Here is a 21,740-nt window from a genome sequence, read left to right as displayed (position 1 = left end):
CCCCCCACGCCACTGTGCTGCCGGCATTATATTTGTGAGCCATCTTTGTGCATTCTCTGAATTGGTCCTTGTTCTTACGCGACCTGAAATAGTTGTCCCCTCAGTGCACTGGGAGCTGACAGGCCGAGGAGTAGCGGCAGCTTGTCTTGTGAGATCCTGCCAGGTCGGCAGCAAGTGGCTTCAAGGAGGCTTTAGTGAACTTTTTACAGCTTGTGAACGTGCTGTGATTAAACCAGAGCTTCCTGCTTTCCTGTTTGGTTTTCTTTCCTGTTTGGTTTTTAACACCGAAAACACTTTATGATGGGGCCTTAACAACTGAAATAAAGACCTGCCAGTCGCCATCAGGAGCCACATACTTTAAGTTCCAAGCGTCGGTGCTTGCCTCCCTAAGGGACAGAGAAGGAAATGGACTCATTACCCCGGAAGGTCTGGATTAGCTGTAGACACCAAGAGGGGCTGAGATAGCTTCCAATGTGCCACTGCCACCAAGCCTCACTCAGCCTGGCAGTGTGCTTAGTGCCCACATGGTGGGAAGGGAGAAGCTGCTCTCTGTCGCTGTCTCTGCCCTCCACAGGTGCTCCTTGGCACTTGCATACTCACCCCACACATGTACACAACAAATCACATTCATTTTTCTCAGTCTAAATGAATATTTAATTTACCCACTTAATTTATCCAAAAATTAATACTTTTGTTGTGGTTAAGGCCATAACTACTATTTTGCAAGATGAAATTTGTCCCACCTTCCTCTAAGCGGAGTACTTGCCTCTCTGTAGTCTTGTCCCATTGTCCAGGAAGGATTTGTTGACACTAATAAAAATTTAAAAAGAGAAACCGAAGTCACTTAGCTTAAAACCAGACACACTTTTTGGCTGACCCAATGTAAATGCAGACACTGGCCCCGATTCCGTTTGTAAAGGAGGTGAAATGCTTTGGTTTAAGGTCAGAACTAATCTAGAATGCAGAACATTCTCACCTTAGCCTTTTGTGTTACCTCATGCGTGTGTGCAAGTGGCAGAGCTGTTGAAAGTCCTTGAGACAGTGGGCTGCAGAGATGGCGCAGTAGTTAAGAGCACTTAACGCTCTTCCAGAGGCCCCAAGTTCTATATCAGGGGTTCACAGCTACTTATATAACTCCTGCTTCTCCTCCCCTCTTTCTCTCTCTCTCCCCCGTCCCCTTCTCTGGTTTTTCAAGATAAGGTTTCTCTGTGTAGTCTTGGTTATCCTGGGACTCACTCTGTAGACCAGCTGGCCCCAAACTCAAAGATCCTCTTACCTCTCCCTGTCAGGTACTGGGGTTAAAGACATGCTCAGTCACCGCCAGCTTGCAGCAAGGTATTCACCCTCTGTAGTAAGAGGAGACTGAACACCCTGAAAGCTTATCTGAGTCACGTCGTCAGTAGCACCTGAGTAGTTTAAGCCAGTGTTGAGACTCCAGACCATCTTGTATAATATAATACAACATGCCCTTCAAACACAGTGAGACTCCCAAACTTTCTCAGGAGCACTAAGACATCAAAACATTTTAATCAGGTGCAGTGACACACACTTGTAACCTCAGCACTTGAGAGGCGTGGCAAGAAGATGGCAGACGGAAGGCCAGCCAGAGCTGCACAGGAAGACCTGTCCTAGCACTTGGCAGTAACTCTGGGTGCTCGTGTCAGGCTTCAACAACAGAGAGGGCTCTCTGTAGCTAATTACAGTAATAGATACACTTGTTTATCACCTCCGTGCACCACAAGAGTGTTAATCTATACCCAGCCTCATCTCTAAATGTCTCGGAACTAGGCAACGAAATTCTCCCCGTTACCTAAGAGATGATGCTCTAAATGCCACGGACCGAGGAAGTCCACGTGCTCTGCTCACTTGGGACCGGTTTCCGTGACTTACCCACGAGTCTGGTAGGGCGTATTAGTTCCTCGGGTCTGGATGTCAGACCTGCAAGCGAATGTCAGTGTCTCTCTAGCACACTGGCTGAGAATGTTTTCATCCAGGGTACCATGCGGCCTGTGCGTCTTCGCACCGCATTCCTGTGATGACGCAGGCCATGTGTAACAAGCTCAGGATAAACTTCCTGACGACTTGGTGAGTTATAATCACAGCGTGCCTGGCATCTCCAGATGGAGCTCATGTCCAATCTGCAGACAAGACGAGGTTCGGAAAGTAGACGGAGTTTGTGTGGTGGTGCATGACTGTAATCCTAGCACTTGTGAGGGATCACTGCAAGTTCCAGACCAGCCAGAACTCCAGAATGAGACCCTAAACAAAAGATTGGGGGTTAGCTCAGTGCTAGAGCACTTGCCTAGCCCTAGGTTTGATCCTCAGTTCTGAATATAAAACCCAAAGGACACATTGGGAGGACTAACACTGGGCCCTGAACAGATACAGTATATGGCTCTCGTCCCTTCATACAGATCTATAGTCTGCACTTCACATTAACACACGGACTGTCAGTTCCAAGGGCGACAGTACCACTAGTGCCCTAACTGACATGAAAGCTGGTCATTGTTGCAAAGTGTATTGCTGGACGGTTAAGAATGGCAGAGCACACCTGTAGTCCCAGTACTTGGGAGGCAGAGGTGGGCAAATCTCTGAGCTCGAGGCCTGCTTGACATTCCAGGACAGCCAGGGTTGCTTAGTGAGACCCTAACTTAAAAAACAACAAACAAACAAAACCAGCATGTTTTTCACAGATCCCTGCAAACCATCTATCTGCATTAGATTCACAGGGAAGGGAACTGGAAATATCTTTTTAAAACTGCCGAGGGTGGGGCATGGTTATAAATATCTATAATCCCAGCACCTGGGAGGTGGGGGCTGGGATAAATCAAGTCAGCTACCTAATGCCTGAGGCCAGCTTGAATGTCACGAGTCCTGCTCTAAGAACCAGAAAGGTATAGGGCGCGAAGACAGTTGTGGTTCCTGATACAGCCTGCAAACACTGGGACCCACAGGTCACTGCTTCTCAGTCTGGCAGACACTGGGACTTGCAGGTCGCTGCTTCTCTGCACACTTTTCGTTCCCCTAACTACTCAGGAAAGGGCTCTCAAATGTCAAAGGACAATAGGACCTGAATTACCGGACTCAGGGTTTAGATCATTCGAAATCTGATTTCCAGTACACTGTGCTAGGACACAAAAGCGTTCTGAGTGTCTGGTCATATTATCTATCCTAAAGTCCCATGCTAGCTTCACTCTCGCCATGAGACAGTCAGAATGCATTTACCATCGTCCTTAACCTCAGCCCCATCTCAGGCAGCCACGAAGCACAGGCACTGAAGGTTTTCACCCCCTGCCTGTGTTCTAAGCACGCGTTCTCTGGCACTCCAGGCTGCAGCCTTTCTCTAGAGTGCCCTCTCTACCTCAGGGTTGCTTGGCTGCTGTGTGGCTGACCTCCACACGCCCTCTCTAGGTCCAATCCCAGGGGATCCAGTGCCTCCTTCTGACCCCCGTGGGCAGCAGACGTGTGCATACTACGTACACTGATATACCTAAAATAAAAATCTAAAAAGTGTCTATGATCATAAATAAGAGCCTCACATAACACCATTTTCTATTCTGAAATAAAATTCAGAAGTACTGAGCAGAGAGGCCAAAATAATGCGTCCGTCCACAGTGTAATTCCTTGCGCGTGACACTAACTGTCTCCCTGTGCTTTTGTCCTCCCTCAGTACCGCCTGGGACTGACCGCTCAGCCTGAACTCTACCTTCTGAACACCGTGGATGCTGACTCAATGGTGTCCAGATGACTAACAGCCCAGGAGACTTTAAGAACACTTTCTCTAAGCCCTTTCGGGCCAAGTGCCTGTTAGCAAATCCCTTAGTTCGGAGGTGAGCTTGTTCAAAGGTATTTGAACAAAGGAGAAGTTCTCCTCACGGACTCAGGGTAAAAGCTGACAGTTGTGTATGGGTCAGAGACCCTTCGGAGGCAGCGGGCCTGTGGCAGTTGTGCAGTTCCTCAGGCTTGTGTCTGCACTTCTGGGGTTTAAAGTGTATCGATATGTATTTATGTGAACCCAAACGTGCCAGTTTGGGTAAGATTTTAAGGTTATAAAACTTGATAGATTTTTACAAATGCCTTTCAGGTGAATTAGGTCTTTGTTCTGTGTGGGTAACAAATGAGAAAGGGGCCTTTCTGACGATGAACTTCCCAAAAATAACTCTTAAAGCGCTGCTTTACCACAGTGTATGTGTGTGTGTGTGTGTGTGTGTGTGTGTGTGTGTGTGTCTGTGTGTCTGTGTGTCTGTGTGTGTCTGTGTGTGTCTGTGTCTGCCTGCTTCTGCTTGTGGGGGCCACAGGTTGGCATCAGGTGTCTCCAGTCTCTCTCTGAACATGGAGTTCAATGTGTGACTGAGCTAGCCAGCCAGTAAGTTCAAGGATCCTCCTGGCCTCGCGTCCCAACACTGGGGTCACAGATCAGCTGCTACGCCCAGATTTTACACAGTGCTGGGGACCCAAACTCAGGTCTTCCTGGACAGCAGGCACTTTATCAACTTTCCCCCTTTGTCTCTACGTCAAGTGTGTCTGTGGCTGTTGTTCTGCTGGTGTCTGTCCACCTGCCCTTTCTTTCTACTCTACGTGCTGACACTCCACACACTGTCCTCACCCTGTCTCTAAGGGCCGCCCATATGTGTACTGCTGAGTGCCCTGAGGAACTTAAGCATTTTAAGGTGTGCGTTAGCAGAGGTCTAAGGCTCGCACTCGATGGGAACACAGACCGTCAGTTTCGCTTTAAGCACCGACATTCCACACGTGTGTGTGCAGGTAGTGGAGCTTTTTGGTTTTTGCTTTAATCCCAACCAGAAATAATTCTTTTTATAATAAAGTTCATGCTTAATAGCTAAAAGCTTTTGTCTAGGGGTGCTACTCATTTGTAGAGCTCTTGCTTACCTTTGGCAAGGCCTGGGGCCTGGGCCCCACCACACACACACACACACACACACACACACACACACACTGGGCCCNCACACACACACACACACACACACACACACACACACTGGGCCCCACCACACACATACACACACACACACACACACACACACACACACACGTGTGTGTGTGGGGGGCACAGGCATGCACACACACGAACACACACACATTCATGTAGGCAAACATGCTCACGTGGGCACTCCTGAACACACAAACACACATACTCACACTATAACTGTCTTCTTACACAAACGCACACACTCACACTATAACTGTCTCCTTAGGGAACCAGTTACAGCACTTGACCTGCATTCCTACCTGGCAGTACAGTAGACAATACAGCAGGCTAAAACTGGATCATAGCTGCCCACTGTCATTGCCATGTGTGCTCCAGGGGCACACGGCTTATTGGGCACGAGGCCTTCATATCCTTCTTTACTTTTTTGCTCTCTAGGCTCCGAGTCTATAAACCCCATAGGCTATGTGTGACTTTAAATGTCACATTCATCTTTCAGCATTAAATGTAGAAGCAGAGAGATCAGACATTACTTTTCTTGTTTTGTTTTGTTTTCCAGGACAGGGTTTCTCCGTGTAGCCCTGGCTGTCCTGGAACTCACTCTGTAGACCAGACCAACCTTAGACTCAGAGATCCACCTGCCTCTGCCTTGAGTGCTGGATTTAAAGGTGGGAGCCACCACCTGACCCAGCTTGCCAGGGCATTTGCTACATTCACCCTTTACAGCTTCTTCACTTCCACCTTGGGGCCTTTAAAAACATTTTTTTTAATTTTATTTTTTAAAGATTTTATTTTATTTATGTGAGTATATTCAAACGCACCAGAAGAGGGCATCAGCTCTCATTACCGATGGTTGTGAGCCACCATGTGGTTGCTGGGAATTGAATCAGGACCTTTGGAAGAACAGTCAGTGCTCCGGACTGCTGAGCCATCTCTCCAGCCCAGGGCCTTTTTTTTTTTTTTTTTAAAGTCTTACTATGTAGCTCTGGCTTACCTAGAACTTGTTATATAGACCAGGCTAGCCTCAAAATTCAAAATCCTCCTGCCTCAGCCCCCCAAGTGCTGGGGTTGAAAGTGCGCTCAGTTCTGCTTGGCCACAAGGCCACTGAAGACTTAGGAGAACAGCCTTGCAATCTAGGTCACAGTTCTGACCTTAACAGAGACAGAAGCAGCAGCAGCTGGGCGGAGCTTCGGTTACCGAAGTCCCTGTGTTTCGGTTTGGTGAAGGCCGATCACAGTCCCAGATGAACCCATTTCTTGTACACCCACCCGACCCTCCACTTCTGTTTCTCTGTACTTCTTTCCCTGGGAGATTATGTGGGAGAAGAAAGGCTGAAGACAGAAGCATCCTGTTTGGCGATCCATACAAAGGTGAGGCAGATGAGAGAGGGTTTCTGTAGCTCCTCTCTGCGCTTCCTCTGGGTGCAGGTAGGAACAGAGATAAGCTGCCACACATTCACCACCCCGAGGCCTCACTGCTTTTTGTCAGCAGAAAATATAATACCTACCAAATCCATTGAAAGATTGACGTCTAAAGAGTGAGCCTTGGTTAAGCTTTATGCCATTAAGAACAAGTACGAACTTTGGCTAGCATTCATGAAGCCCTTGATTCAACCCAACACTGAAGAAGAAGAAAAAAAAAAAGGCTGGGGGGAGGAAATGAGGCCCGTGGTGCGCGCCAGCATCTCAACACTGGAGAGAGAGCTAAGAGAATCAGAAAGACCAGGCTCATCCTTGGCTTTGTGTCCAGTTAAAAATCCTGGGTGGGATCTGATGCCCTCTTCTGAACTCTTCAGGCACCAGACATGCATGTGGTACACAAACATACATGCAGACAAAACATACACATTAAAAAACAAAAAAAGTAGTCAAAAAATGTTAATGGTGCTGGCAAGACAGCTCAGGAGGTAATTAAAGTCACCTGCCACCAGGCCTAATGACCTGAATTCCATCCCAGAGACCCCTCGGGTGGAGAAAAGCAACTCACAAAATGTCTGATCTCTACGCATGCTGCGGCTCCTGTACACCTGTACACACATGCACAAGTCGTTAAAAATATAACTTGAACAAAACATTCAGCTTGGGCATGGCGATCTTTGTTACTCAAACGATTGGAGGCTGAGCCAGGAGGATCTCAAATTCAAGGCCAGTTTGGGCCACATGCCAAGATCTTGGTCTCAGGGCACAAGGGACTAGAGAGGTCACTCAGTGGGTAAGAGCACTGGCCACTCCCAGCACCCTCAGGGCAGCTCACAGCAGTGACTCCAGACCCAGGGAATCCAGTGCCCTCTGGTAGCTTCTTGCATGAGCACATGCATACACATACACACATGCACGCAAAATACCCAAAACAATGAACCAGTAACAATCACAATTTTCTACTATATGGTAACAAGTCTGGGCTTTTGTATATAGTGGCATTATAGAGCAGTATTAATCTGTTTCTTAAAATACCCAAGAACAGGGTACTTTATCAGACAAGAAGTGTATCCAGCTCACAGTCTAGTTCAAAGACATGGGGCTAGCTAGCACTTCTACTGAGGGACTCTTGTCCCATGGTGGATGGTACCAAGTGAGGCAGTAGCAAGAGGAAGAGAACAATACCAGGGGACCAAGAGCCAGGAGATCATTTGCTCATTCATTTGTTCATTCATTTACTCATTCATTCATTCATTCATTCATTCATAGTCTCCCCCCTCCACAACCTCCCCAACAGCTGACCTAAAACCCATGACTATCCTACCTTAGTTCCCTAGAGGGGCTGTCTTTCATAACAGCTTGCCCTCATGAAAACGTAGTTCCATAAGAATGGCCAGTCCCTCCCCTTGACCTGACCGTCTCTCCCTAGATCCCACCTCTTCAGAGGCTCCCCTGACTCAAGCTTGCACGCTGGGACCAGGCCTCACACACAAGAACATTTTGAGGACACGTTACAGCCTGCAAACATAAGCATAGTCAGTGTATAGAGAAAACTATTCGTGTTCACTGTTCCCTGGGATTAAACGCTGTGCCATTTAATTAAGAAAGGATGCTCCGGCCGTGTAGGCCAGAGTCAGCGGCAATGCAGTTAAATAATTAGTGAGTTCCTGCTACATGACTGTGTGCCCTCCTTACTGTGAAGGACAGGCGGAGAACATGCAGGCTGGCGGTGTGGGAGCCAATGAAGATACCATGTTTGGGACACGGCATTAGGCCACTGAAGTATTTTACAGATTCAAGTGTTAAGGAGTGTCTGTGTAGAGGGACCCTACTTAGCAGCCTCCTGCAGTGGATCTCCCGCCCACCTACCCAGCCCAGGGGAACACAAGAGCATCGCACATCTTTTCCTTGTTACAAGTGGACATCATGCAAGTTTGTAAGTTTGCATGGGTTGCGGCTATTGATAGATTCACAGTTGGCAGTGCTGTTTAAGTAATAGATACGTTCTTTTCCTCCACTCGGGAACATTGCAAAGTAGGCTGTGGGAGAGATGTCTTCCATGCAGAAGAGGTGAGGCAGAAGGATTGCAGTTTTGAACACAGACACTGCTGCATAGTAAGATCTTGCCCCACCACTCAGAAAGGGTTTCACAGTATACCCCAGACGAGCCTGGAACTTGTGACCGTCCTGCCTCTGGATCCTAGAGTTTTAGGCCAGCATCATGCCCTACTGTTTTGAAAAGCCATTTTCCTTCTCTTTTCTGAAGTATGAGTATTTACCCACATGTATGCATGTGCACTGTATACATACTCTGGGCAGGGGTTGTGAGCTGCCGTGGTACCCTGCAAGAGCCAGTCCCGCCCGCTTTCTACAGCCATTTGCTTGTTTGTGTGGATGCACACACTTGTGAGGATCAGAGGGTAACCTCGGCTTCATTCTCTTCTTCCACTATTTGGGTTCCACAGTGCACACTGAGGCCAGGCTCGGCAGCAAGCATCTTCATTCCTAAGCCATCTTGCCTCCTCGAGATCCCTTTTCTAACAAAACACACTTGGTCTGCACCGCTTGCTGAGTGAAGGAAGGGTAGCCACAGTTTTGCTAAGAGCCTGGTTAGAAGTCTGTCAGAGCCTGTTGGTGCAGGAATTGCTGCTGCCTGTGTGCACAAGTCTGGAACTCCAGGGGGCCTAAGTCAGAAAAAGACAGCAGCAGGGTAATTTTCAGCTAACCGCATGGATTTAGAAAGCAACCGCTTAGCATCATAAGATACAGATTCTATGAGGATTCTGCGTGAGTTACACTTTGTAGCATGATTCAGAACACAATGAGAATTCCTTTTTCTGATGCTCAGCACTGAAGGAGCCGGCCGTCCTTGCTTCCAGCTTCTGGCTTTATTTTTTGGGTACATTGAAGAACCGAGGTCTGATATAATCCTTATACATGGAGTAGAGAACACCTGGAGAAAAAAGTCACCCACAATCAGTAGTGTCCGTGAGAAGCAAACACTGACATTTTCCCACACACTTTTCCAAAACTAGCACACTATTGCAAAAGAAATGGACAAACGAAACTCTCAGTAAGCAAGGCTGCAGAATCAAATAACACTGAAGTATTTTGGGTCAGCATCGACACAGGCAAATGCACATGTGCACACACAAACCCAAACTCATAAAAACACAAATTCTGTAAAAAAAAAAAAAAAAAAAAAAAAAAAAACTTAAAAGAAAATAATACTTTGAACTTAAGCTGTCATAACACCATCCCCAAATTAAAGTTTCTGTTCTGTTTGTTTTCTTGAGTCAAGTGTTTCTTTGTGTAGCCCTGAATGTCCTAGAACTCACCACATAGACCAGGCTGGCTTTGAACTATAGAGATCTGCCTGCCTCTGCCTTCCAAGTGCTGGGATTAAAAGTGTGTGCCACCATGACCGGCTGAACTCATGTTGGCTGAAGTCGGTGACACATGCCAGCAGTGGTAGCAGTTGGTGAGCAGAGGCAGGGGAATCGGAAGTTCATCTGTGGGCGGAGGCCAGTCTGAGCTTCATGAAATCCCGCCTCAACAACAGAACCAATCTTGGGAAAAGCTAGGCAAGTTTGGTCAAACACAGGTATCTTAGTTAGCCAGTCACGCATTCAGCACCTGCCTGTGCTCAGCACCCCGGGGAATATGCATGACTGAAGCCTGCTCTGGGGATTAGAAGCAGCAGGTGAATTATCTCTGAGATGAGGCAGATGACGCTAGCAATCCGAGGGCTGTGTTGAAGCTTCCAAGAATTCTTGGCCGTGAATTCCGAAAGGAAGAGTCAAGCGTCAGATGTAATTTCCCTCTGATCTCTCTCCCTTGTCAAGGCGTGGGTACCTAGTTGTCTAGATCGTTCACTTCTCCCAAGACTGCCCTCTGTGGTCTTTCTGGGATGCACAGAAGATAAAGGCTCCATGGATTCTTCTTGTAGCACTGCAGGGCAGTAAACTGAGGCAGAAGCTGCAAAAAGCTTTAGAGTGAAATACTAAAATAACTAGAATTGATGCTGCCTAGAATTCAAGCCAAAATGTTTTCTTTTTAGCGGGACTCACTGTATTGAAATGACATTCTCAGAGCTGGAGAGGTGGCTTAGTTGGTAGAGTGTCTGCCTAGCACGCACAAAGCCCTGGTTTGGTTCTCAGCACCACACAAACCAGGTGTGATGGCACACACTTGTGATCTCAGCATTCAGATGGCAGAGTCAGCAAAGTCCAAAGTTCAGAGCCATCCTTGGCTACATAGGGGGTCTGAGGCTAGCACTGGACAGTGAGACCCCGACTCAACACACAAGTGAATAAAATCTCAGGTTCCGAGAGAATTTTGGACTCATTTCTTTTAGTGAGTTAGAGATAGTTTGTCCTTGCCTCTTGCCAACCATCTAAATGTACATTCCCTGAATGTATGATCACAGACACTCATTGCCTCTCTAGTGATCCAGTTAGATCTCTAAGGAGGGCTCATAGTCTGCTGCCAATATCTGTACTGTTACAACCCCATACACTAACAGTGGCACACACACACACACCCTACAAGCTTTTTGTTTAAGTTTTGTTTGTATGTTTCTGTGTGAGTGTGAGCATGCTGTCCCATACCTGTGGGGAGGTAGACCAGCCTCAGCTGTTGGTTCTCCCCTTCCCCTTTGAGATGGGGTCTCTCTGATGTCAGATCCTGCATATACCAGGCTAGCCTACTGACAAGCTCCTGGAATATCTCTCCAGCTCCCATCTCACCACAGGCACACTGCACCCAGATTTATGTGAGTTCTGGGAATCTGATCTCAGGCATATTAGCATAGCAAGCACTTTACTATTAAGCCATCCCCCTGCCTCTTTGACCCATCCCCTGCCTCTGCAACCCACTCTCTGCCTCCCCAAGTCATCCCCCTGCCTCTCCAACTCATCCCTGTCTCCCCAAGTCACCCCCTGCCTCTCCAAGACACCCCCTGCCTCTCCAAGACACCCCCTGCCTCTCCAAGTCACCCCCTGCCTCTCCAAGTCACCCCCTGCTTCTCCAACCCATCCTTCTGCATCTTGACCCATCCCCTGCCTCTCCAAGTCATCCCCTTGACTCTCTAACCCATCCCCTGCCTCTTCAAACTTTTGAATTGTGTGTAAACAAATATGTTGACTACAACTGTGTCTTTTTGAGACAAGATTTGATAGGTAACCCAGACTCTGAGTAACCTCAAAGTGGTATCCTCCTGCCTCAGATAGTATTACAGGCACGTGCATTTATTTTTAAACTATAAATTTAATATACATAGCCTACATATTAGCAGAGCATTCTCTTTCATTTTAACCTGTTTACTTGTAAGACAGGTTCCGGCTCTCTTGCCCTGTGTGGTCTCTAACTCCTGGACTCCTGGGATCCTTCATCATTCTCTAACAGTTGGAACTGCAGGTGTGAGCTACCACATCTGGCTAGTGTTTTCATTTTCAAGAAACAGTATTCTCTAACAATATCCCTGAGGACCTCCTTATACATAGGATGTGGAGTCTGTAATTCAAAGGGTTTGTGGAGGTCTCACATAGCCCATGCCAGCCTTGAACTGGCTTGCAGCTGAGTGCTAGCATCACAGGTATATGTCATGATGCCTGGTTTTTATGCCGTGTTACAGTTGGAGCCCAGGACTTTCTATATTCTGGCTTTCTCCCTAGTCATGGAGACATTTGAATGGGGAATTCTGTCAGTATAATGTGAGGTTAACAGTTTGAGTCTATAGTGATGGCCCTGTGTCTCTGTAAGCCACAATGTATAGTCTATACAATAAGATAACAGGACCTATCTATCGCAGAAAATAGATCTGATGTGTTATTGTATCATGAGGATTGCTCTGGTCCTTGTGCCAGGAATGGCAAAGAGCTTATAGAAAGCTTGTAACTGCAGGACAAAGAACAGCATCTGTTACTGATGACCCTCATGGGTCACACTGGAGGCTCATGCCTATGAGAATCCAGCTGGCATCAGAGACTGAGAGCAGTTCCGTGGGGGACCACAACCTTAACCTCAGGGAATCTGAGACATCAGCTCCAGATGCAGGGGTTAGCCTCGGATTATATCCCAGTACAGCAGGTGGAGTCTGAGCTAGCTCTTAGTAAGATTAAACCATTATGACAACAGGTGAACAGGGAAGGAAAATGTGGTGTATTTACGCAGTGGGGTGTGGGGATTGGTTTGTTTTTACAGCCAATAGAATGAACTTCTGTTGTTGGCAGCTGGAGATGGTCATGGTAAACAGGTTATGGCGAGCTCAAAAAGACAAGAGTTTTCTCTCATTTCCGGTTCTTGGGATTTTTGTATAAAACCACACACACACACACACACACACCCATGGACACAAAGTTGAAGTAAAACTGTCTAGAGGGAGAAAGGGGACTAAGCAGGGAGAGAAGGGGACTAGGGAGGGCATAGGAAGCACCCACATGTCTCACGTGCAGTACACACGTGTGTGGACTCATGAAAACAGGCTGAGGTAATGAGCTAGCTGCAGTCAGCTGACTGGCATTGGGGCACTCCTTAGTGCTGGCTGTTTTGTGTGATGAGAACTCTCTCCCTCAGCCTTGACCTAGGATCTCCATCCTCTGTATGAGTGAGAGACAAGAACTTGGGACTCATTTGTTTATTGTGTGTTCCTGTGTGTGCCACAGGGCAAACAGTGGGGGTCTGAGAACAGTGGGTCTCAGGACTCGAACTGAAGCCACTGAGCAATCTTGCCTGNTTGGGAATCATACTGGACTCCTGTTTTCTTTCCCTAGTCATTGGGTGGCCAAAGGCTATAGCTTCAGTTCTGTAGAAGTCCAGCTGCATGCTCCAAGATGTTCTGTCTTCTACCAAAACAGCTGTATGGGGGCACTGGGACACATTGCTGGTGTCTCCAAAGCCCAGGGACTTCTTTTCCACGGTGCCTCTAGAACTGTAATGCGTGTTTTACCATTTTGGTAGAAGCAGATAGTTAGAATGGTATCCACTTGGCCCTCTATCACCTTGGTCCTTCCTTCAGGCCTGGGGACCAGTGTGGAGGTTCTGACAGGTGCTGGCGAGAGGACATCCAGTTCATAAGCCAGACGATCTGGGTGTGATCCTCAGAAACTGTGAACGGTGGACAGAGAGAACCACTCCACTGGGTGGTCCCCTGACTTCCACACATGTGCCGAGTGTGCATACACCCATGCATACATCGCACACAATAATAATAATACATTTTAAAAGAATACCGAAAGCTACCGAGGATACACATTCCAGTGACGTGCTCCAGTATTGGAGAATATCATCCTTGGGGCAGGCTATGTGTGCAGCAGACCCTCTGCAAAACACACTGACCTTTGCCAGCTCAGAATTTGAGCCACACTTTACTGTAATTGTGCCAGAGCAGGGATCTGCTGGCTTATCGCCGGTATTTCAAAACTCCCCACAAATGTGTTTATCTTCTCTCTGGTTTCCTGGTAAACTGATGCAGGTCTGTTTCAGAGAAAGCTAGAGAGATGATTACAATATGTTTGTTTATATGTAGATGTATATGTACATACATGTGTTTATATGCATATATATACACATACATGCATACATATGGAGTGTGTGTGTGTGTGTGTGAGATGTACATGTTGGGAGGAGGTCTTGGGATGTGAGATAATGCAAGTAAAGAAAGAAGTGGGCCACCAGGCTTTCTGCTGTGTGCTTCAAGTTCAAGTCTAGCCTTTTTTTCCTTCTGGGTTGCCAGTTCTAGGGCCACCAGAACTGGGTGACCAGAGCCTGAGATCCGTGGCTTAGCCTATGCTGTCACCTCTTGGACAGTTGCCAGACACAGCAACAAGCGTCCCACCATTGTCTCCAGGGAGGCTGGCAGCTCACCGCATCCTTCTCAGACTAAAGGGAGCGCTATCAGGACTCCTGAAGTGGCCAGGCCTACCTGGATGTGGGCATTTCCTCCTCCCTGATAAAGGGAGTGGCTATACTGGGGGAGGCTGATTGAAGTCTCTCTGTCTCCCTCATCCTCTGGCTGCCTGCCTCCCTCCATGGCAGGCTCCCAGTCTGAAGGCTGCTGCCAGTTGAGGCTAGATTACTCCAGATGTCGGATGCCTTGTTTGCTGCAGGCTGTTTGGCAGCATCCCCATATCGATAGTTGAGTTGCCTCCCACTCCCAACAGGGCAAACAAAAATGTCCCCCTGTAATACCAGGTTAGCTTTTCCTGAGGGAACAAAGTGCCTGTCATTTCCTGAAAGCCCACAGGGGCAGCCAGACTGCGAACCTTTGGAGAACCGAACAGCAAAGGCCCCAAAGCTTTGGGTTGTCACTTCTGGGGCTGGAGAGCAGCTGGAAGGAGCCAGGAACATGGGGCATGCGAGGTGGATGGGAGAGTGGCTGAACCAACGTGTGCTCAGGAGAAGATGCTCACAAGACAAGATGTCCGCTCAACTGTGAGAATTAATTTTGTCAGAGACACTAAGACCCTGAAGCCGGGCCCAGGCAGTGGTAAGGACAGGGGCTTTGCTTTGGTGTCTTTTGATGACCATGAAGGTGGACGAGAAACCTTTGGAAGTCAGGCCTGTGGCTGGCCACAGCTGGGAAGTGCTGCCTCTATTGTAGTCGAGGCAACTCTGGAAAAGGAAGTGGTTGTCCTTGGAGCTGGGTTTGAGGTGATAACATCTTTGGCCATGTGGTTTTGGAGGAATGGTTTAGTAACAACGGAGGCTGGGAAGTAGGCAACTATGGTAACTTCGGGAACTTCAACAATTGTAACATAAGATTTGGGACCCGCAAAGACAGGAATCTAAAGTGGGAACTGACCCTGTGGTGTGGAGGCCAAGAATTTATACTGCTCTAGACCCCAGTGACCAGGTGCCCTCTCCCAGGAGAAACACCTCAGCTGTGGCAGGGGGCCCTCATTGCTGCGGGGAACAAAGTTTATCAGGAGAGGAGAGCCAGAAAGGAGCCCCTGTCTGAGTGAACTGTGAAGCACAGACTGTGTGTGAATGGGGCCTTGCTGCTGAAAGGCAAGCCATTCACTCATGGGAAAAAGTCCTCAGGAACAGGGCTGTGACTGACCCCGGTGTCTGGATAATGACGCCAAGCCAATGTGGCTTTGGTTTCGTTTGGTTTGCCATTTACGAAGACTTTTTTTTTTTTTTTTTTTTTTTTTTGAGAAAGGGTTTGCCTTTGAAGCCCTGGCTGTCCTGGAACTCACTCTGTAGACCAGGCTGGCCTCAAACTCAGAAATCCACCTGCCTCTGCCTCCCAGGTGCTAGGATTAAAGGCGTGCAGCCCTGCCTGGCTGAGTAAACGTTTTTAATGTGCCTGTCTCAGCTGTACTGTGTAAAGTTACTGCACCCAAAAGCCATCTTGGTATGCTTCTCCAGCAGTGAGATTAGGGTCCCCTTTGAGTTCTACCAGGCTGAGTTGGAAACGTAGTTACAGTTAGTTGGATGAGATAGCCTTGCCTGCAGAAGTGTTGGTGTCGTTGAACTGACAGTTCCTATTGTCAAGTTAGAAAGTTCACACTGATCTGGTCACCTAAGCATAAACTATTGAGCAAGACAAGGAGTGCACCCATAATCCCAGTACCAGGAAGCCTGAAGCGGGAAGATTTGAAAGGGTTTGGTACCACCTGTGCAAAATATAAGCTTCATAAAGGTCCCTAGGGAAACAGCCAACCAGAACCACTGTAGGAATCTAGTCTGTCTGGTGTATTCTAGCTCCTGTTTGATTGTTCTGAATTGTCCCTGCGTGTCCTGTCTTATCAGGCACTTGCCTGCAGTCTCAGAACTAAAGGAGGACTGTTACATTGAGTCTGGCCCGGACTTCAGTAGTGATTTCTGAGGGCAGCCTACACTGCCCAGAGATTTTCTGTCTCAAGCAAACAAACCTCACAAGTACAGGCCAGGCATAGGGACATAACTGTAATCCCAGCGTCTGAGAGGCAGCAGTAGGAAGATCACCTTAAACTCCAGCCCAGCCAGGGCTAATGCAGGGAGCCGACCAAAACCTAAATGGTCTCTGTTGGAAAGTTTTACGTCAACTTGGCACAAGTCATCTAGAAGAGGAAACCTCAATTGAGAAAATACCCCCAGGAGATCAGATAGGCAAACCTGTGGGGCATTCTCATAATCAGTGATTGATGGGGAAGGGCCCAGCCCACTGTGGGTGGGTGCCATCCCTACGCAAGCCATGAGGAACAAGCCATTACATACCCCTCTGTGGCTTCTGCATCAGCTCCTGCCTCCAGGTTCCTGCCCTGTTTAAGCTCCTGCACTGACTTTTTTCAATGATGGGCTAGAGTGTGGAAGTGTTAGCCAAGCAAACACTTTCTTCCCCAACTTACCTTTCAGTCATGGTGTTCATCACAGCAGTAGAAACCTAACTAAGCCACTAATCTTTTCTTTCTAACTAATCTTTCTAATCAAGACTAATCTTCCCTTGCTAAGCATGTCGGCCACTGGGCAAAGCTTCATTGCTGGGTCGAAAGTAAAAAGGCTGTTTAGATCTCTGGCCTCTAAGAGGCTTCCTCATCTGCTCATGAGACAGGCTGAGGGGCACAGCCACTGCTGTTAGTGGAGCTGTGTAGAGCCAAGCCATGCCAGCACCTTCCTCTAGAGCCAGGGTTCTCAACCTGTGGGTTTCGAACCCTTTGAATGGCCCTTTCACAGGGGTCATGTATCAGGTTTCCTGCATATAAAATATTTGCAGCTCAAAGCAATAGCAAGGTTGCAGTTATTAATTTTATATTTGGGGTCACCACAACACAAGGGATTGTATTAAAGGGTCAAAGTGTTGGGAAGGTTGGGAACTGCTGCCCGAGAAGGTGACCACCATCCCTTTCATGTCTGGCAATTTTGTTGGATTTTATCAGGCGAAAATCGTAAGAAATTGAGAGGCCTCAACTATGTCAGCTTGCTTTCATAAAGATCCCTTTTTATTTTCTGTACACGAGTTCCTGAATGTGTGAACTTGCACTGCAGATATGCCTGACACCCAAAGAAACCAGAAGAGGGCGCCAGAACACTCAGAATTAGATGGTTGTGAGCTTTCAAATTGGTGCTGAATCCTTTGCAAGAGAAGTCAGTGTCCTTAACTGCCTCATCTCTCCAGCACCCAAGGGAATCTCTTTATCTCATATCATTTCAATCCGATATTTATCTTCTGCCAAGAATTTACAGAATAAGCCGGGCGTGGTGGCGCACGCCTTTAATCCCAGCACTCGGGAGGCAGAGGCAGGCGGATTTCTGAGTTCGAGGCCAACCTGGTCTACAAAGTGAGTTCCAGGATAGCCAAGGCTACACAGAGAAACCCTGTCTCGAAAAAAACCAAAAAAAAAAAAAAAAAAAAAAAAAAAAAAAAAAAAAAAAAAAAAAAAAAAAAAAGAATTTACAGAATAAGTAAAACAAAACACACACACGTGGAGGACAGCCAGACCTAAGAAGAGGCAGGCAGCTTACCTAGAGTCACGGCTCCCACCACACATCCTTGGGCCGCAACCCGCACGTGGATGAGATGAAGGGACATCTTCTGCTCTCTTCTGGAATTTAGCTTGTAAAGACCGTAGGACAGCACAGCCACAAAGCCTGCCATGCCTGTGGATTTAAAGATGAATTAGGGCGCTCAAGAGATGACCCAGTAGTTAAGAGCACTAGCTGCTCTTCCAGAGGACCACGGTTCTATTTTCAGCACCCACATGGCAGCCCATACCTATCTGTACCTCCAGTTCCAGGGCATCTGATGCCCTCACACAGACAGACAGGCAGGTAAATCACCAGTGAACATAAAGATAACTTATGTATTTAAAAAAGAAACCCATTTGTTAAAAATCCTTAACAAAGCTTAAGGACTATTTTAAAACAGACATGAATTAGATTAACAAGAGGCAAGCATTCCCCTTAGCCAAGTGAAAGTCCATGCGTGTAAAGGATAATTACCCAGAATACAGACAAGATGTAGAATCAGTAACCTTCATCCATCACACTAGGGTCAGAAGTGAGGGTTGTGGGTGTTTTAGATTTTGAAACATCTGCATTACAGTATGTCAAAAGCCATCTAGGAAAGGCTATTTTAGCCAAGTAAGTTTTCTGGAGATGGTCCACCCTTTTGCATGGCTGAGATGGGTGAGCTCTGAGATGCAGGGTCCTCAGAGACTTCAGCCCAGGTTTGCTTCTCGGTGCTGAGATGCCTTTCCTGTTACTGTTACATGGCCTAATGATTCTGGGCATCAGCCCACACTATTGAGTGATCTCCTGCAGGATCAATAGGAAGATGTACTTTCATGTAGTAATGCTGTGTAGGCGAACTGATGACTTCATAATTCCTGAATTGGTACAAGTAATTTTAAGCCCTCTATAGAATANAAGCTGCAGATAGAGCTCTGTGAACCTTCATGTGTCCTGAGCTGATTGCATTNGAAAAAGAAAGCAGGCTTGGAACACATTTACAATCAAGGAAAACATTCCTTCTAGGCTATGAACGAGGCCTCTATCTGGTAACTAAATGTCAGAAACTGGGGATGGACAACTTACTGTAGGTGCAAGGACAGAAAATAAATGATGAGCCAGTCTATCTATACAAGACTTCAAAGTAATGAGACACAAGGCAGATGGTTTGTCTCTTGACAAAACCGTGCTAAAACTTAGGACAGGAAAATTATTGCTTTAAACTTATAATGAACTTATGGAGCTGATATACGTGTGTTATTTCTGTGTGCCTGACTCTCTTCCTTTCAATCTGACTCACAAGGAGTTAACGAACTCTGAGCCTCTCACCTGATTAGTGAAAGGCCCTGAAAGTCAAAGAGAAAATGACCCAAGCAACTAAGTTCTTTTCTTAATCCCCTGCTGCTGTCAGCAGGAATGAATCTCCAGAAAGGAGCAGCTTTTAGCCACAGAATAGCAAGAGAGAGGTAAATTTCCAGAAGCCATCAGCTTCCAGACCCCAGAACAGTGAGAGTCACAAGGCCAGAGATCATCTCTCCATCGACGCTGTGTCCCACTGTTTTCTAGTCCATACACTGTTCTAGCCTCACTTCCAGAGTTAAAGTCACACCTCAACCTAGACATTGTCTTTCTTCCTGAGTCACAACGTCCTGGTTCCTGGTCCTGTGCTTGAAGGTAAGCATACGTTTGATTCCTTGACAAAATCTGTTGCTTTTCCTATGGAGGCAGCTCAGCAGAGCCATGCATTACATCATCAAATCACTGCTGGACTCTGGGAAGCTGCCCTTACAACCCTGTGGAATGGTGTAACATGCCCCGCCCCCACTCATGCTCCCATTGGGAGTTAACCCCTTCCTGCCTTGGGCCTGCATCCTTGAGATTTATGCAAATAGGCATCTCACCTGTCTTGTTGTTTGGAAAATTAGCCACTGTTCACATATATGTGGATACTTATTCTCATCTTATTTATGCTTCTGCCTGATCTGGGGAGGCTTTCAAATATGTGATACAGGCTGGAGAGATGGCTCAGCAGTTAAGGTCCTGAGTTCAATTCCCAGTACCCACATGGTGGCTCATCATCTGTAATGGGATCTGATGCCCCCTTCTGGTGTGTCTGAAGACAATTACAGTGTGTGTGTGTATGTGTATATATATATATATATATATAATACATATTTAAAAATAAAACAAAAAATTTTTGAAAATAAAATTTACTTCAAACATTTAATAAGATAAAATGGTCTCCTATGTGGGCAGTGGTGGCACAGTCCTTTAATCCCAGCACTGGGGAGACAAAGGCAGGCTGATTTCTAAGTTCAAGGCCAGTCTGGTCAACACAGTGAGTTCCGGGACAGCCCGGGCTACACAGAGAAACCCTGTCTGGATGATAGAGAAGACTGGACGATTCGTTCCAGGGGAAGCTTTCTTTGTATATTGTCACAGGACCCTGTGGAAGCCAGACAAGTTGATTGTCCCAGGCTTCCCCCACTGACTCTGAGGCAGAGACTTCCACCCCTCCAACGTCCTCCTGCCCACCCCAGTCTTCAGCATCCCCGGGCCCCGCCTCTGTCAGACACCCCATCAAAAGAAGACACTGAGGACATGGTTCCTGGTGCACCTTCAGCATCCCCGGGCCCCACCTCTGTCAGACACCCCATCAAAAGAAGACACTGAGGACATGGTTCCTGGTGCACCTGGCAGACTCTTAATTCTGTGTCACTTCACCTTTTGCCAATCTATACCCAGGGGACACAGGGGATACAAGAACTGCTAATATGGGTCTTATATAACATTTCCTATAGGATCATCATTGGATTAATTGTATAAATTCCACCATGCATCCTGACATTTTTTTCTCACTATATGTTAGCCACCTTACGTCATGCTACGTGTCCATTTCTCACAGACTCTGTGTGAAGTCCCTATTATGTGTGTAGTAAAGCAAGCCACTAATTTCCCTTTATGGCCTAAATGATTGATAGCTGACCTCACCCTAGGCATTCAGCCTTAATTGCTATACAAGGATCTGTTGCGGCTTCTGCTGCCTCCCTAGTTCTACAGGCACACAAAGCTAACCATGTAAACTCCTTGATCCAAAGTGTTTTCTTAGCATTGATCACTTGGGATAGGACTGATCCGAAAGACAGAAAGGAAGCAGTCAAAGACTTGAGCAAGTGGGCAGATGCAGCCACGTTGTGGCCACTCAGATTGTAAGCATTATTTATGTGGACTCCAGGGATTGAACTCAGGACGCCAGACTTGCATGGTCAGCACTGCTGGGCCATATGAACAGAGAGAGCAGCTTTTAATTGGGATCCTTAAGCTAGGTGAGATAGCCCATACCTCTGCTCCCAGTGTGGGAGGAAGGCCCAGGGGTTCAAGGCTAGTGTAGGCTGCTTGGGCACCCTGGGCTATGTGAAATCTTGTCTCAAAAACCTAAGCCAGACTAACTTAAACTAAACTAAAAATAACGATATTTTCAGGTTCAGCATTTTAGTTTGGGCTTTGACTAGGAAAACCTGAGCCTGTTGGGATGGTTGTCATTTGTGGTTTTCCTGAGCCTTGGACTGTGTATGCTTCAAGGCTCTCATCTTGGTCAGGCCTCATGCTATTGAGTGGTCCAGCACAGCATCCTAGCACACATAGCTTTGGCTTTATTTCTCTCATCACCGGTTAAGGACTAAATCAGAGAAGGATAAAAAACATTGTTCTTGTTAAAAAAACAAAACAAAACAAAACAAAAAACAAAAAAAGGGGCTGGAGAGATGGCTCAGCGGTTAAGAGCACCTACTGTTCTTCTAGAGGTCCTGAGTTCAACTCCCAGCAACCACATGGTGGCTCCCAAACATCTCTAATGGGATCTGACGCCCTCTTCTGGTGTGTCTGAAGACAGAGACAGTGCACTCACACACATGAAATAAATGAATCTTAAAAAAAAAAA

At 47.1% G+C, this 21,740-nt stretch overlaps 2 protein-coding genes across 5 annotated transcripts in view; one reads left to right on the top strand and one right to left on the bottom strand.

Annotated features, from left to right (window-relative positions):
• Slc11a2 (solute carrier family 11 member 2) overlaps positions 1-4,840 on the top strand; it is a 36,130-nt gene extending 31,290 nt beyond the window's left edge. For all 3 annotated transcript variants that reach the window (XM_021182935.2, XM_021182936.2, XM_029469774.1), the window contains exon 17: positions 3,671-4,840. In XM_021182935.2, the coding sequence (XP_021038594.1) occupies positions 3,671-3,748 (78 nt within the window). In that variant the 3' untranslated portion in view covers positions 3,749-4,840. The remainder of the gene's footprint in view (positions 1-3,670) is intronic.
• A 4,241-nt stretch (positions 4,841-9,081) lies between these two features.
• The window catches only part of Higd1c (HIG1 hypoxia inducible domain family member 1C), a 50,211-nt gene continuing 37,552 nt past the window's right edge, over positions 9,082-21,740 (bottom strand). The window contains exons 3-4 of one of the 2 annotated variants that reach the window (XM_021183559.2): positions 17,816-17,950; positions 9,082-9,320 (exon numbers count right to left, since the gene is read on the bottom strand). In XM_021183559.2, the coding sequence (XP_021039218.1) occupies positions 9,256-9,320; positions 17,816-17,950 (200 nt within the window). In that variant the 3' untranslated portion in view covers positions 9,082-9,255. The remainder of the gene's footprint in view (positions 9,321-17,815; positions 17,951-21,740) is intronic. The other variant, XM_021183558.1, reaches the window with a different exon arrangement.

This window comes from Mus caroli, chromosome 15, assembly GCF_900094665.2.
Source record: "Mus caroli chromosome 15, CAROLI_EIJ_v1.1, whole genome shotgun sequence".
Classification (NCBI taxonomy): domain Eukaryota; kingdom Metazoa; phylum Chordata; class Mammalia; order Rodentia; family Muridae; genus Mus; species Mus caroli.
Note: the sequence above shows the minus strand (reverse complement) of the source record. Positions and strands in the feature narration are given on the sequence as shown.